This window comes from Leptonychotes weddellii, chromosome 1 (assembly GCF_054177405.1).
Source record: "Leptonychotes weddellii isolate Sample4059 chromosome 1, ASM5417740v2, whole genome shotgun sequence".
Taxonomy (NCBI): domain Eukaryota; kingdom Metazoa; phylum Chordata; class Mammalia; order Carnivora; family Phocidae; genus Leptonychotes; species Leptonychotes weddellii.
In genome coordinates, this window is record NC_138369.1 from 185,642,623 (window position 1) to 185,659,263 (window position 16,641).

The window sequence follows — 16,641 nt, forward strand, 5'->3', positions numbered from 1 at the left end:
TCTCCTTGAATTTTGCAAAGGTTACTTGATCTCTTGCAAATTCTAAGTAGTTAATTCTGTAGACATAGTCTGTTAAAATAACCGGGTATTTTCAGGGGAGTGGTAGTGTTCGGAATTTATTATTCAAATAGTACTTAGGGGTAACTAGAAAATTGTGGCAAATAAAGCATATGTCCTAGTGGTATAAAGGACTGCCAATTATGACATAAAATGGTCTATATAGTGGTAGGTTTCCCCCTAAGTACGATAGAACTCCGGATTTGTGCTAAGTGCTAAAATAACCCTAAACAATAAAACTACTGCATTTAAACTGAGCATGTTAGGAGTTCTCAAGTGTTTTGCATGATTTTTGTGATGTGGATATAAGATTGTTTTTAAAGTGCTTTAAAAGCATTTGAGAGCCTGGGCCCGGGAATTAAACCTTCAGTGTTATAACCTGGAATCCTTCTTATGGCCCTGGGCTCGTTTTGCATTTAACAACTATGTATGGATGATAATATTTTATACATTCCTCCACCTCAGTGACAGTACAATTATGAGATTTCAGTCTACTGTATTAACTACCACCTCTTCCCCTGGCACTCTCTTTTACAGACTTTGGATGGATTTGTTTTCGTGGTAGCATCTGATGGCAAAATCATGTATATATCGGAAACAGCTTCTGTGCATTTGGGCTTGTCTCAGGTAGGTATTACCTAATTTTATATACAACCAAAATATAAAAGTAAGCGTTGGCGGATCTTGACCGTCTTACCCAACTTGTAAATGATTCTGTTCAAGCGTCTGCTTTTGTGTATGAAATAATCCAAAACTGCAAAATCATCTTCTTAGGCCATCCCGCTGAGCTTTTCTTCATGTTGCATTTCCCGGTTTTACTTTCTTTTTCCTTTGGGATTAATGACCAGTATATCTTTGCAACAGTCAGCTTTGTTCTGAGATTCTGTCTGATAGCCTGGACTCTGCTTCTACAGTAACACTCTGCCACTAACAAGAGCTTCACAAAGGGAGATTTTTCTGTCCATGCTTGCTGGGCTGCACGTGGTATTGTGAGTTGCCATGAAAGCAAGAGGAAAACTGATGTTGAACATGGATTTTATGCAGACTGTGCTTTGGGGAGAGAGAAGGGGGGGTAGATTTATGAGTGTTCACATGGAATTCAGGGTAATTTTTCCTGAGTTTTTCCAGTTCAGTGGTCGCTTCAGTAAAGCATTTTATATGCTTGTGATAGAAACTCATAAAACTCAGTTTACTACTGTTTTGCACAGCAAGGTCCTGTTTTCTCTAGAACATTTAAATATTACCGATTTTTCTGGAACTGTCTTTTAAAAAGGGGTTCATCCCGTCAAGGAAAGAGGTGCACTCAGCTTTATCTATTCCGGTCAAGCCAAGGGTTTGGCGGGGCGGGCTAGGGGGGTGCGCGGAATGCTGTCTGGGCTCCTCGGAATGTGGGGAGGGGAGGAGTCTGATTGTGGCCCTTCACATTTCTGATTTAACAAGCCTGGATGGAGGTTCTAAAAGTCACATTTTTATATATATCTAGGGATTAAATGTTTCTTTATATTGTGACTTATCAGAGTGCTTTTTTTCATCACGATTGAAGACATACTAGAATTAATTAGAGACAGGAAATGGGCTCCCAGGAGGCAGATGAATAATCTGTATTGCACCAGCCGCCTCTGTAGTTAAGCCAAAATAAAACCTGCCAATTAATGGCGCTGGGGTTTTTTTCATGGAAAAACAAAATTACCAATTTGGAAATCTGCATCTGGTGTATTCCTTTTCTTTTTCTACCATTGCATTTTTTTAAACTTGCCATTTATTTACAACCTTCTCTTCCAATGTGTGTATATCCTTATCCATGCCCAAGGGGGTTTCTGTGCCTCTGTTTCTTATGTAAAGTCCTTTAAAGAGAATCTCATATTAAAATTATTTAGTGTTTCCTTTTCTCTTCCTCTTCTCTTTCTTTCCGAAACCAGGTCTCCCAGCTAAGATTTGCTAAGGTTTGGCTCTTATACTTCCATGACTAATGGCATTAGTATACTCGTAGAACGGGAAATACTGTTGGGAACATGAAATGTACTATTTATATATTTTCCAAGGTTGTTATGCTCTGAATTTCCACCTTGCCCTATTTAGAATTATTTAAGGTCCTTTAGTTGTAACCAGTCTGGTGTCTAGCCGTCGTTCTGTCTGTGGCTGAATGATTTTGAGCAGATTACTTGATTTTTCAATTGTAATTTATTGAATCTTTGGTTAGTCTTAGAATAATGTCACAAACAAGATAAAACATTTCACCTCCTTTAAAAAGGACTGGTAAAGATAAAACAGGTACAGTCACTATTTTCAGATATTAAATTTAGATCTGAGCTCCCTAGCAGTCAAAGCAAAAAGGGAAATGCCCAGTTATATGGTTTTCATTGTCTGATAGGTCAGGTACTTAGCCTCCCTGAACCATCACTTAAATAAGAAAATCCTGCCCGCTCTACCTCTCTTTCAGGATTGTGGTAAGAACTATATCAAAGTGCCCATTTTATGTCATTTATAAATAATAGGGAGCTGCACAGAATCCAGGTATCCCCACAGTTTCTTTTTTTTTTTTTTCTTTTTTTTAAAGATTTTATTTATTTATTTGAGAGAGAGAGAATGAGAGAGAGCACATGAGAGGGGGGAGGGTCAGAGGGAGAAGCAGACTCCCTGCCGAGCAGGGAGCCCGATGCGGGACTCGATCCCGGGACTCCAGGATCATGACCTGAGCCGAAGGCAGTCGCTCAACCAACTGAGCCACCCAGGCGCCCCTCCCACAGTTTCATTAGAACTATACTTCAAGTAGCACAAAAGTTGCTTCAAATAGTGTCCGTTGCTGGGCACATGTTGGGGCTGCGTAGTCCTGTGGAATGTTCTGGCACATCATAAGGCCCTGTGCACATCCCAGGACTCCAGTTGACTCAGTCAGGCTGCTCAGTCTAGCATCCTACAACTCTCTCTCTGTCATTTTTCTCTTTTTATGTGGGAAATGAAATTGACCGTTTATGAGCACAATAATTAAGAATGAACAAAATATTGGATAGGTGACAAATCTGCCTCCTATTCATGATGAACTCCTGTTCATGATGAATCCCAATTAAAACTATATTTCCTTTTGGTCATAATGCAGAAATAAAACTTGGAGTCATAATTTTGAAAAGGGAGGGAGTTCTACACACCATCATTTTTCAAGAATGTTGTAAAGATGCCTTTTGTCTATATGTTGCTGGCCGGGAGAAGTGTCAGTTTAAAAAAAGATAAATCAAACTGACTGTAGAGCGACTGATGTTTTTTTCCCCCTGATCGCTTGGCGGGACTGTCTCACCATCAGTCTCCAGCTATGAAAACACTTTAATGCAGACGTGAGCCCTGGCTAGGGTCTGGGGAGTGTTCCACGCTGAACTGTTTAAATAAGCAACAACAAACCTTTCCCTCCGATCTGTCTCCTGCTCACGATTAACTCTGCAGAAGGAAATCTAGGCAGAATCACAATGTGTATTTTTTTCTGTCTTCTTTACTTAAATAGTAAAATGAAGTATTGAAAAGGATGTCAAATACCCAGCTTCTCCTTTAAAAAAATTTTTTTGTACCTTTTAGATTATTTTTATTAGTAGTAAGAAGTCAGGCAAATATGTCAAACATGAAAATTTTATTAAAATAGGCTTAAGGATTTTTTTTAAATCCTCAGAGATGAAAGTGTTAAGAAAATTCTATCCAGTAGGCCGAGTAGCCCTTTAAACAGATTTTCTGATGAATAACGATAGTACTGATAGCTTTTATTTACATAGTATCCTTCTGTGGTCCAAGAACTTTCAATTATTCTCAGTGACGTTATCTCATTAAGTAACATCTTTCACATTAATTCAGGGTTAAACTCTATGTTAGCAGCTCCTGGGGAACCTAAGCTCCTAGGTTTGTCATAATTGTTTGATAATTCACAGCAAAGTGGTGGTGGTGTTTCTTTTTTTTTAAATCTACACTATCTAAATAACTATCTGAGTGATGTATTTGAGAGTATAAAAATCATTCTTTATGTGTTATAAGCCCGTCCTAATCCAAACTCTTTCATTGAACTTTTTAAAAACAAGTGTGGGAGTAAGAAATCTGGTAGAGTTTATTATTTTTGCTTTTGAATTAGTAAACAGGGTGATCCCCTGTCAGACTTTCGGACCAAAGAGTGACAGAGATGACCACGAATTGCAAGTTGTCTCCTCAGCTCACGGTCCCAGTGTGGGGAAACAGAGTCAGGCTACAGGCTTGAAAATCCTACTTGGTGTGTGCACACACAAATAATAGGTAATGATTCATGTGGTCAAAAGGTAGAGCTGGGGAAGCACTCTTTTTCCACACAGGTTTATTAGGTGGTTAGTTCCACGGTTCTTTGGTTAATGTGATTAACGTACTTATATTGGAAGAAGGAAAAAAAAGCCCTGTATACCTGCTCTGTATTTCCGCAGACTCTTTCAAGCATCCCCGTGGTTTAAATTTCTTCACCAAAGCCGCATACGTTATATAGCATCTAGGTAACTAATACAAGTTTTCAAATAACTATAGATATGTGTGAAATAGCCTTTTATGAGACATATAAAGGAAAATGTAATATTTGAGATTGTGGCCGGAACCACAGCCGTAAAAATAGCCATGGCATTGTTTGGGGCCATAAGACCTAATCCTTGCACTTTTGAAATAAAGAGAAAGGACAGCGTTTTATGTTTGTTGACATAACTCGAACTCTGAAATCCAAACCATCTTTTTTTTTTTTAATGCTTAATTTACCATAGTCAGCAAAACACCCAAAGCAGAGTAATGTGTATTTCCAGAGTACTGGGTGACTTTCCCCTTCCGACCCAGAATATATCCATTTAGTGCTGTATTTATCAGATGTAGTTTTCTTAGCAGGAAGGAAAGCTATTCAGCAAAACATAAAAACACTCTTAGTAGGAAAGCAATTCATTTTGTAGTTAGCAGGGTTTTACAAATACTAAAATATCACATTGAGGGTCTGTTTTAATACGGTTGATGTATGAGACCTGGGGAGTTTTATAGCGACAGCCATAATTTTTTTTTTTTTTTGTGAGGTAGTCACATTTCTTTCAACCATTCAAAAGCACGAATAGATATGTAAATACAGGAAACACCATGTCAACCATAATTTTAAGTCAAGGTCAGCACTGTTTTATCATTCCAAAATTTGTTCTTTAAAAACATTTCCGTTATTTGAAGACCATTTTACTTCCTGGACAGCCTTGGAGTTTATAACTGAACCAAGGATTCAGAAAATCAAGCCTCTTAATTCATAGACCTTCTCTCTTATTCTCCAAATGCATGTGGTGAGAATGGGGTCTTTGAAGACAGACGAAGCTGCTTTGGGATTAAAACGCGAATCGAATCCCTGTAAGGACAGATGCAAGTATATAAATATACTTTCTCTAAAAAGACATGGGGTACTTTTTTCTGATTAAGAACTTGGTGCAAACCAGAATGCTCATTTTTTCCCCTAAGAACATGAGTAAGGGAGAAATGATAGACCCACACACACACAAAATCTATCTTGTTATGTTTTCATTTTAAAAATAAGCTGTTGAAGTGTGACTCGATTAAAAAAAAAAAAAAAAGCCCAGCTCCCTTATTGATTTGCCTCTGTCCCTCTCCACCTGACAGAGCTTACCAGGAATCTCCATCACTGACTTCAGGGAAGAGGAGATGGTCCTGTCCCAAATGGCTGACTTAACACTTGCTGGTTTATCGAAATTTTTTAAGGATGAACAGAAATGATTTGAAAGAAGACTATTTAGTTCTTAATCCTTATTGTTTTTAATGAACTCGCGTAATAACTTTGGTCATAGGCAAATCCCCTTTTGGGTCAAGTGGGGAGGGAGGGAGGCTTTCTGTAACAGGATTCTCTCCGTTCCTCTGTAGGCATAATATTGGCAAGAAACATTCCATGAATAATGCAGAAAACAAAACTGCGAAAGCCGGTTTAGGGACAAGATTACTTAGCAGGCCAGAAACAGAATTTGTTCTGAATAAAATGGCAACTCCTACGTCTTAACAAATTGGAAGACCTGGCTCAGAGGAGGGGGGTAAATTCCTTCACCCCTCCGTGGCCGCTCAGTCGCAAGGAAGGAGCTGATGGCCTTGATGCTAATTTGGAACAGTGGCTCCCAGCAGAACTTGTCCATGAAATTGCCTGTGGTTGTCCCGCTGCATGAGGTGGCCCGGTCAGAGCGGCCCCTTGACAGGAGATCGTGTTGGCTCCGCTCTGAGGGAGAGCAGTGAGCCTCCCAACAAAACACGAGGCACGACACACTTAAAAATAACAAGGGGGTGGTTGGGGACAAGGCCCTCGCAAGCCTGCCTTTGCTCTTTTAGCCTGCCCTCTCCCCGTGGGGCAGAGCTGAGAAAGACTGAGTCAGACCTGCCCCGGTTCCCTGCCACCCGAGGGCAGTTTCTCACACACTCTCGGCTTCCCCCCCCACCCCCGGGCTTTGGGGCTCCTGCGGGCTGTGATGGAAGAGCCATCACTGGCCTGGGCTCCTGATCAATACTGGGTGCTCTCGTCTGCACCACTGCATCTCTAAAACAGGGTCCACCCACCACTGCTCAGAAGGCCCTTCTGATGGTCATAGTCTCCGGAACATTCTACGGCACTGCCCAACTTGGGATGACGGGTCAGGGGGTCCAGGTCTTGAGACTCTCTAACATCCCCTATCATGGCACTTACTTTTGGGAGAACAATAGGAAAGTTCTCAAGGTTCGGTGTCGAGTCACCAGGAATCTCTGTGGAAAGGTCCTAATGCTGGTGTTTTCCTAGAGACCCCCGTCCCTGCAAGGGTCCTGTCCAACACGCACATAGGCTCTAGGCCTGCCATCGTGTCCTCTGCAGGGTGTGCCAGGAAGTAGGCGGCATCCAAGTGCTGGGGTCGCGACCCCCGGAAATAACCACCGTGTCACATGGCCGTCTGGAGTGGGCCCAAACGTCCCCGCAGTTCACGCAGCCACCCTGCTGCACCCGTGGGCGGGAGCCATTGGGTAACGGGTCATCCCAGAGTCAGAAGGCCAGGGACACGTTTCTGGCAACGGGAAGGAGGCTCGGCGGTGCCCGAGGAAGGGCCTTTGTCGGGGTGCGAGCCCTCCTCACGTGCAGGGGAGCCCCCATGGCTCCCACCTGCTCAGCCTCGGAGAGGACGTGACTCTCGCAGGGACCACATCGTCTGGACTTGGCAGCTGGTGTCCCGGCTGGCCAGGCCCCTCAGGCAGCACGGGCGTGTGGGTGGAGGGCCAGGCCCTGGCTCCGGTCTGCTGTAAGCGGCCTCCTGTGTAAAGGATACCGCCCGGGGCCATGGGGGGGCACCCACCTCCACGGCTCACCTTTTCATCCTTCCTGTCCCAGTTCCTCCTGCTCGGGACTGTCGTGGCTTTCAGCTCGCGTCCCCACGTGGGAGACGGTTCAGCGCGCTGCTTGATCAAAGACGCGTGTTTCTGCGTGTGGAGAAGGTGTGCGCTGTGAGCAGAGGTCAAAGCTCTGTCCCTCGCGGTCCGTAGCCATTGTCCACCTTCCCCTCCCCACCCGCGCAGCCCCCTAGAGGATTTCTGACCCTTCCCTTCCCTCTGCGGCAGGTGGAGCTCACGGGCAACAGTATTTATGAGTACATCCACCCTTCCGACCACGACGAGATGACAGCAGTGCTTGCGGCCCACCAGCCCCTTCACCATCACCTGCTCCAAGGTATTTCCTCCAGACGAAGACACCAGCATGAAAACCAGACGAAGCTCTTGGATGGGACACGAGGGTTTTGCTTCCCATGCTGCCCAGGGGAAGTGTGCGGGACTGGAGCGGCCCAGCTGGTTTCTCATGCCAGAGACCATGATGGGCGCTGGTAGGGGGTAAAGGAAAGCGGTCAAGATGTGCTCTTGGTTTAGAATTCCAGGAACACAGGTCTAGACCTGGGCTTTTTTTTTTTTTTTTTAAAGATTTTATTTATTTGACACAGAGACACAGCGAGAGAGGGAACACAAGCAGAGGGAGTGGGAGAGGGAGAAGCAGGCCTCCCGCCGAGCAGGGAGCCGGATGCGGGGCTCGATCCCAGGACCCCGGGACCATGACCCGAGCCGAAGGCAGACGCTTAACAACTGAGCCACCTAGGCGCCCCTAGACCTGGGCCTCTTAACCAGAGGGTCCCCGACAGAACTCAGGGGGTCCATGAAACTGCACGTGGAGAATTCCATCTTCCTTCTGTCTGGTTGGAATGTAGCAGTTCCTTGGCTTATAGATTATGGGGGGTACGCCATCTTACTCCCCCTCTTACCGGTGGCTTCGCCAACAATGAGAGTCACACACATTTTCATTTCACTTTACAGTTCTCGCAGGTGTTTAAACTTACCACGCACGCTCATCGCTACTTTGAAATTTCAGGAGTTACGAGGCCGGCTGCTGGCTCTTGTTATTTAATGCGTGAATAAAGCAGCACATTTATAACCAAATCACCACTTGTTTTATTACCAAAAAATATGAGCAAAAATATTTTGGTAACTGTTTTCAGTACAGTTGGTTCAGTTTGTGATCTCCTATATTTTTATCTTCTGCACTTAAAAACGTTATTCCGGGTAGGAATCTGTGGGTTTTGTGCCACGGCAGGAATCAGTTAAGAAGCCCTGGTCTAGATGGAGGCAGGTCCACCTCACCAGCCTGTCTCCACGTGGGGACACGATCCTCCACCTCCTCCACCACAGTCCCATTACTGAACACGTATGGATTGGGGTCCTACCACCATAAGCACGTGTAAGGACATAATGTGGTGTGATTGCTCGGGGGACGATGTGGGGCACATCATTACGCAAATGACTCCCGAAGTTACAATTGCAGCGCATGCTAGGATGACGAACTTATTCTGGGGCGCTGGCCTTGTAACACCCTCTCTCTGACAGTCCAGTGAGACCAACCAGCATGCTGCTCAGTGGGTCTCTTGTCTGCTGTGGCCTGTGGTATCCCAACTTGGCCAAAATTCCCCATAGAACAGAATGCAAATGAAGAGACATCAAGCATGGTAGAATGGGGTAAGCAGCTGGAGAAAAACGCAAGTTCTAGTCTTACTGCTTCCTCCTGGGAGGGGCCGTTCTAAGGCTAGAAGGAGAGACTGCAGAAGAGCCCACTCCGTTTTAAAACCGCCTGCAGATACAGCCTGTGGCCCCCATGTTCTTAGCCCCAGACATAGTCACTGTGCGTCTCACTTTTCCTTACCAGGGAGAGAGACTGCTGTGCTGCTTTCTGTGATGAGATGGCTATGGTCTGTAGCTATGGTCTGTAACTCTTTTTTTTTTTAAGATTTTATTTATTTATTTGAGAGAGAGAAACCGCACGAGCTCAAGACGGTGGGGGGGGGCGGGCGGTGCAGAGGGATGAGGGAGAAGCAGACGCCCCGCTGAGCAGGGAGCCTGACGTGGGGCTCGATCCCAGGACCCTGGGATCATGACCTGAGCTGAAGGCAGACATTTAACCACTTGAGCCACCCAGGCGCCCCGCTATGGTCTGTAACTCTTAAGTCCTTGCAAACAGTCTGGCCACATCAGTGCACACACATAAGCTCGGAAGGAGTACTTTCTAGCAAAATGAGAGCTGGGAGGAGAAGAGTGCACCTGAGTCTCCTTCTTTCACTGCGGGGTTGTCTAAAGCTGGAAAAGGCTGCAGGAGGCTTAGAGAACTCCTAAGACCATTGTGCTGTTACTGTTCTAGAAAGTTGCGCACAGTGTGTTGGTTACACAGGAATGGACTTTCTCCCGCGAGCTCTGGTTTCATGTTACCTTTCCATGTCATAGCTTTCAGTTAAGCGTTTATCAAATGACAGCAAACGAGTCTTGGGAATATCAAGAGACCCTTCCAATCCCAGTCGCCGCGGGGTTCATGTCTGAGGTGTAGCAGCCACACAGAGAAGCCCGGAGCTCCAGGACAGGTGGGGTTGCCACCTGAGTGTGCAAGGCGTGAGGTGCACAGGGGCTGGCACCGCTCCCCGGCTTCTCATCCATGGAGCTGGTTTTCTGCTGCTGAGCTTGCCCTGCTGCTTCATGCTTATTGCGCTGTTGGCTTTCTCCGAACTGGCTGGTTCATTACCACGTGAAGGTGTTTGGAGCTGAGCGTGCACACCTCAGTGCATAGCTGCAAATGGTGCAGACAGGCAGGCGTGTCACCGGGAAGCCTTATGCCTCGCAGACCCCGGCCCGCTGCAGAGGAGTTATGGGTAAACGTGGCCGCCCCTCCAACAGCGGTGGGGGAGTGAGGAGCCTTGCGGGCGATTCCCTTGCTCCCCCTGGGGAGGGGCGGGGGGCATTGCCTCCACTCCTAATGGTAACCTTTCTTTAAAAATTAATTTATTAACTGCCACCAAGTAGCTGTTCATTAGGAGTGGAGTGACGTCACCCTCACCCAGGGGCATGGACACATCATTCCAGAGAACTGGTATCTGTTCACAGAAGCATAGGGTGTGTCCTTAGGGGACTCGCTTGCATTTGCAACAGTGAGGTCCGAGATTGGTGGGTGAGGCCTTCAGGCCAGACAGGGAAAGACTGAATGGAGAGGGTCAGAGCCGTCGAGAAAGGAGGGGTGGTCGGACCGGGGCTCTAGATGAGGGCAAAAGCTTCGATCTGGCCGAGCGAGTGGGTCTGTTGGGTTCTCTTCCCCATTCCATGGCAGTCTCGGGCAGGATGGGTGCCCCGTGGCTGCCTCCCTCTGCTGCGGAGGGGGCTGTGCTTGGGAGCCCTGACTCAGTATCCTCCACCCTGAGGGAAGTCAGATGCCTCTGGGCCCTCCTGGCCGACTCAGGCATCCACCCCAGGGCTGGTCAAGACAATTCCTTTGGCGCCAGGCCTCTCTGTGCCTGCCTGGAGGGGACCACGGGCCGGTCGAGCGGGGCTGGGCCCACTGCACTTAGAGTCCTCACCTGGCCCCAGGTTGGTGTCTCCTGAGTTCTTGCTACAGCCATGTTTCTGGCTGCCTGCCTCTGGAGCATGTGGAAGCCACGCCAGGACGGGGCCAGTCTCCCCAGCCCACCCAGGTCGCGGCCACAGGCAGAAACTCTCTGGGCAGGGGCTGGGCATTCTGGGATGGGGTCTCTGGCTGCCTGGTCTGGGCCTGAGGGTTGACTGACGTTGTTGGGACAAAATCGGGGGAAGCAGTTGGGGGACAGCTGGCCAATCTAACCTCACTCCTGCTTTCAGAGTATGAGATAGAGAGGTCATTCTTTCTGCGGATGAAGTGTGTCTTGGCGAAAAGAAACGCGGGCCTGACATGCAGCGGATACAAGGTATGAGGATCCTCGTGTCGGGGGGGAGGGGAAGAAGGCGTTGGCGCTGGGTCTTCCCTGCTTTCTGTTTTGTTCCTACTGGTGAACATAGGCAGACAGCAAGCACCGGGACCCAGACATTTCCCCCTGCCTAAGGCAGAACTTTCCGGGGAGGCCGCTGGCCTCCGCTTCTGCAGCAGGTATGAGAGCTGGCATCTTACAAGGATATTCCAGGAGGGCTGGATGTCGTCAGAGGAGACCAGGAATAAACGTGGCCCAGGGTAGAATTTTCCTTTCCTGTAGGTTCCACTTTGCTCAGGTCGGTGCCATTGAAGGAGCTGCCCCTCGAGCTTACTGAGAATCCCTGTCGCGGGGTCGGCAGCGAATATTCAGAGCACAGAAACGGTGCCCCTACCCTCGAATGTTTGGCCAGATCCAGGGATGATGACTATGATGTGCTTGACTAACGATGGAACCCGTTCCGAGGGGCCACGGGCTTTCAGCAGCGGTCTCTCATCTAGTTAATTAATAGTCATGGCAGCCCTCTGAGGGGAGTATTATTGGCCCCATTTTATGATCATCTGGGACGCAAGCAGAGAAGGGAGAAGACCAGCAGGAGGCCCGCAGGCTAAGGGGCAGAGTTCCTCTCGGCTGCATTTCTCTGCCAGACCTGGCCCCCTGCTCTGGCTAGCTCCAGAATCCAGGAGTAGGTCCCCCGCAGAGCCCACGGGCGGCATGGTGCCTCAGCACCAGAATCAGCCACTCCCAGACGGAAGGGCAAGATGGGGGAAGTCTGCGCTGAGCAACCCCTTCCAAGCTTCTGTGTCCTCTCTGGAGTCTGAAGTTACTGTTTCTTCCGCCTTTGTCCTCTCTTTCTGGAATGCCTCCTCCCTACCTTCTCCCCACCCCAGGGGCTGCCTTTCCTCAGCCCCCTCCTTTGAACCCCACACTGAGCTCTTTCCTTTGACTTTACCTCACTCTGTTTTATAGTTTGGGGATACATTTCTTATTTGCTGACTCAGACTCGAAGGAGTGGAGAACTCCCAGCACTGTCCTGTACCCAACAGACTTGGGTCTTGAGTTATTTCTGTCGCTTATTAACTGTCTAATCTTAAGCAATACAGATCACCTACCTTGTCCTCAGTCTCCTCATCAGTAAGATGGGACAATAGACTGGGCGGATTTTAAGATTTATTGCAGCTCTAAAGATTGAATGAATTCAGGAGTCCTGGAGGAACGTTTTTGAAAAGAGATTTTAAGATTTTAGCTGTTCATCACTGCTGTCGTGATGATTGGGATCCTTTCGAGATTTTACTGACTCTAACTTACATAAATCCTGCCAATATTGAGGCTGAAGATTGCATAAATGTTTCCGTTTGACATTTGGAACACTATACGTTCTCTCCTGCATGGTTTTTGGCTATAACAATCAGGTTTCTATATAGCCACTCCTGCTTATTGCTTATTACAAGGGGATAAATTCTTGAGTTATAAATAAACAAAACAAAATAAAAATACATTAAAAGGAAGACTCTAGATTCTACTGAAAGAATTCTTAATTTACTGGCATGGTATAGCTTGTCAAGTGATATAAATGTCAAGTTAACAGATGTCAAATCCAGTCCCATTGGGAGGCGATGAGCATAACAGGTACCCAAGGGAACATCATGGAACCAACAGTTAGCTTCCCTTGGTGCTTTTGTTGTGCGATTTCATAGTGACTTGGTGATGAGTTAATTATGGATTATGTATTAGAGTACTAGAGTAATATTAGTATTAGTATTAGAGTATGTATTAAATCCATTATGTATTAGAGTCTTACCTTGTGGAGTTACTTGAGCAGAGTCAATTGGGTAAGACAACCCTTACATTTTATTATGATATTGTTTCCTGAGAAAGAAGCATGTTGGCCCGACAGCTCAGTAGAGGCTGGGCTGGGCATTGTCCAGCATGCTCAAGAAGGCGGGCAGGCCCCGAGCCAGGAGGAGTGGGCGCCGGTCTGACCTCCTGGGCTGCCGGCGGCTGACCCTGCCCTCTGCTTTCCCAGGTCATCCACTGCAGTGGCTACTTGAAGATCAGGCAGTATATGCTGGACATGTCCCTGTATGACTCGTGCTACCAGATCGTGGGGCTGGTGGCCGTGGGCCAGTCGCTGCCGCCCAGTGCCATCACAGAGATCAAGCTGCATAGTAACATGTTCATGTTCAGGGCCAGCCTCGACCTGAAGCTGATCTTCCTGGATTCCAGGTGAGTTTGGCACCTGATGCTCCTGCAGAGTTCCCGAAGATGCTGACGGTGGAAACTGCCCCGAAAGCTACACTGTGAAGCCACAATGTAACGAGGAATAAGTCATACTAAGAATGTGAGTTAGGGGGACGCCTGGGTGGCTCAGTCGGTTAAGTGTCTGCCTTCCATTCAGCTCAGGTCATCGTCCCAGGGTCCTGGGATGGAGCCCCACCTTGTGCTCCCTGCTCAGCGGGGAGCCTGCTTCTCCCTCTCCCTCTGCTGCTCCCCCTGCTTGCAGGCTCTCTCTCTCTCTCAAGAATGTGAGTTAGAAAGCGATTTAGTGGAACCAGGTCATGAACTGGAAGAATTGCTATCAGCCTTAGGACTCAGGGGGTAGCCAGCTTCTCCAGGTTGTTTTATATTATTTACTTACCCCTTCATCATTTCCCTGAAGTGGGAACTGGGAATATGTGTTGTGGACACAAGTTAGCCGTTTTTGAGGGCCCACGATGTCGGGATTCTGTCTTGTATCTCCATCAAGTAGGCAGGACCTTAAAATCAAAAAGAAAGACTGTGAGTGTGGACCGTGAGGTGGGGTGGCTGCCCCCGCAGGCTGGCGGGAAGCCGTTCGGGCTGTGGCAGCCGCCAGAGCTGAGGCTGCGAGCAGGCAGGTGGCCTTCCCTGGGGAAGGCTGTGGCCACAAGCTCAGTGGGTGCCCCGTCTGGGCCTGGGCTGGGAGGGCGCCCCCTGGCGGGCGGGGAGGGCGAAGATGCAGTGGCCCCAGAACCATCTCTCTCAACTATCCTTTCGGCTCCTACTTGAGTCTGAGGATCTCGTCTCAGAGAGAGAAGGGAGAGTGAACGAGGTGGAAGCCCTGATGTGTTGTTCGCCAGGCCGGCACCGGGGAGGGGTGTGCTGGAGTAGCTGCAGCAGCCGGCTGGGCCGACCCCCAGGGCAGCCTGCAGGCTTCACCAGCCTTGAGGCCTCAGGCCTGCGGGGCTTCTTGGGGCTTCCACGTCCTCATCTGTAAAACAAGTCAGCCCCGCCCTGCCCACTCGGCTACCCACAGGCTATTAGGAAGGGGAAATTTGATCATAGACAGGAAGGATTTGTACAAGTAAAAAGCCCGATGGGCCTGCAAGGTGAGTCACTTTGCCAGGTAGCCCCCTGGAGTCCTCAGCTGTACAGGGAGGACTAAATGTTCAGAGACCCCGCTTCTGCTTTTGGGTGTGCGTGGCTAAGCTTTCTGGGAGAAAGGAGATAGATACGTCCATCTGTAAATATAAATATATATATATTTTTTTTGCTAAGATTTATAGATTTCTCCCCCCACCTTTTTTATTGTGGTAAAATATACATGACATAAAATCGGTCACTTTAACCAGTCATGGGAGAAAATCACACATACCTGGTTAGGGGCGGGAGGCGAAGACACGAATTAGCCTAGGCCATTGTTAGCACACGTCAGGACCTCAGAACCGTTCACAGGTAGAGAAATGACAAAGGTTGACATGACAGATTGGCTTTGTGCTCCCAGAAAGAGTACATATAACTCTTTGGGGGAAGGAGGCCGGCACCTCTGGGCGGCCAGACGCGGACAAATGCTGTTTTCCTGCAGCGAAGACAGACCCCTGCCCGGAGAGGGGCCCCGGGGGGCTGGGCTGCCTGGGAGTGTGGCAGAAGTGACAGCAGGCCGTGGGAAGGGGTTCTTTCTGGATTCAGGAGCCACTTGTAAGAGTGAACTGAAAGGAATTTCAGCTGTCCAAGTTCATTATTTCACACACTTGGGAGGGTCTCCCATGTTATGTCTGTCTCCTAGTTTTCCTTTGAGGGTTCTAGGAAAAGCCTCAGGGGGTCAGTGAATTCTCTAGAAGAGGAAAGAGAGAGGTCTCCCCGGAAGAAGAGATTTCAGGTCTTCTCAGATCGTTCGATGCACACAGCTTTGAAACACGAAGGACAAAAGCAGGGCTTTGCAGAAGAGGGTACTGGAGGTTAGCTGAGAGACCAGCTCATGGTGGGAGCCTCAGGCATGGACTTTCTCGAATGCCAGCGTCCCTCCACATCAGGGTGAGGGCTGGACCCCTGAGGTGAGTAGGAAAGAAAGACAGTGATCTTGAAGAAGACTCCCTGTCTCTGCAGAAGTCCACTGCTGTTCTCCCAGCTAAGTACCAGGAAGCTTCTAGCAAAGCTTCTGAACTCCAGTCATCTAGGAGATACTTAAGAGGGTCAGTGACGAGCTGGAGAATTCTTCACACTCACTCTGGTCTCCGGTCTGTTGCAGCTCGGTCTTCGATAGGCCTCTGGGCTGGGGGACAGAGGGGCCGGCCCAGGACTCAGAGGTCAGCAGGATGGCCCTGCGGGGTGGGAGATGTCAGCTCCTGGCATCCAAACCCCAGAAGCCACAGTGTGGGGTTGGCTTGAAGCCCAGCAGCCCTAGAGTCACAGGGGCCTGGGTGGTGGACCTGGGGGGTGGCCACTTGGCCCCCCACCCAGTGTAATCCCAGACACAACTGAACTCAGCATAACCTGAAATTTGGTTCATAGGGGTTTTGTGGTATTTCACTTTGAAACTGTAGCTGGTGCTTTTGCTAAGGATGGGTGAACCCAGCCGTGTTTGGGGTTTGGCAAATCCCTCTGACAGGTCTTCAGACACTGGAGGTTTGGAAAAAACCAGGAGGGCATGCTGCCAGACCCTTCTCTTTTCCCCCAATTTTTAAAACCAGCGTGTACTTTGATGAGAAACTTAATACATGTGTTGCTGATTCCTTTACACGTTCAGGGCCGTTGTTCTGTAACTTTACTTCCAAAGGGTCTGGGAAGCGTCTTTCATTCTGACACAGTAGAGATGCTGGGTTTTCTTTTTGGGGGGAAGCCAGGTCTCAGTTTTCCTGCCACACAGTTCGACTCCAGTGGGGCCTGAAGTTCTAGGTGGCCCTTAGACAAGTCGCCTGAGCCCCTAAAGGCTGTGGCATGTTCCCTTTCCCACCTACCTCCAGTCCCGTCTCCTTCCCGCCCTGATGGAACACCATGGAAATGTGTACACCAAATAGTGACCGATTCCAGGGAAATATGAGGCTCCTGGAGATTTACGACCCAAAGCCCACGCAGAACTCAA

At 48.3% G+C, this 16,641-nt stretch overlaps 1 protein-coding gene across 1 annotated transcript in view; it reads left to right on the forward strand.

Moving 5' to 3' along the window:
* Positions 1 to 16,641, forward strand: part of SIM2 (SIM bHLH transcription factor 2) — a 48,775-nt gene that overhangs the window by 12,475 nt on the left and 19,659 nt on the right. Inside the window, exons 3-6 of the mRNA XM_081799941.1 lie at positions 595 to 684; positions 7,645 to 7,753; positions 11,236 to 11,321; positions 13,348 to 13,547. Coding sequence (XP_081656067.1) covers positions 595 to 684; positions 7,645 to 7,753; positions 11,236 to 11,321; positions 13,348 to 13,547 — 485 coding nt within the window. The remainder of the gene's footprint in view (positions 1 to 594; positions 685 to 7,644; positions 7,754 to 11,235; positions 11,322 to 13,347; positions 13,548 to 16,641) is intronic.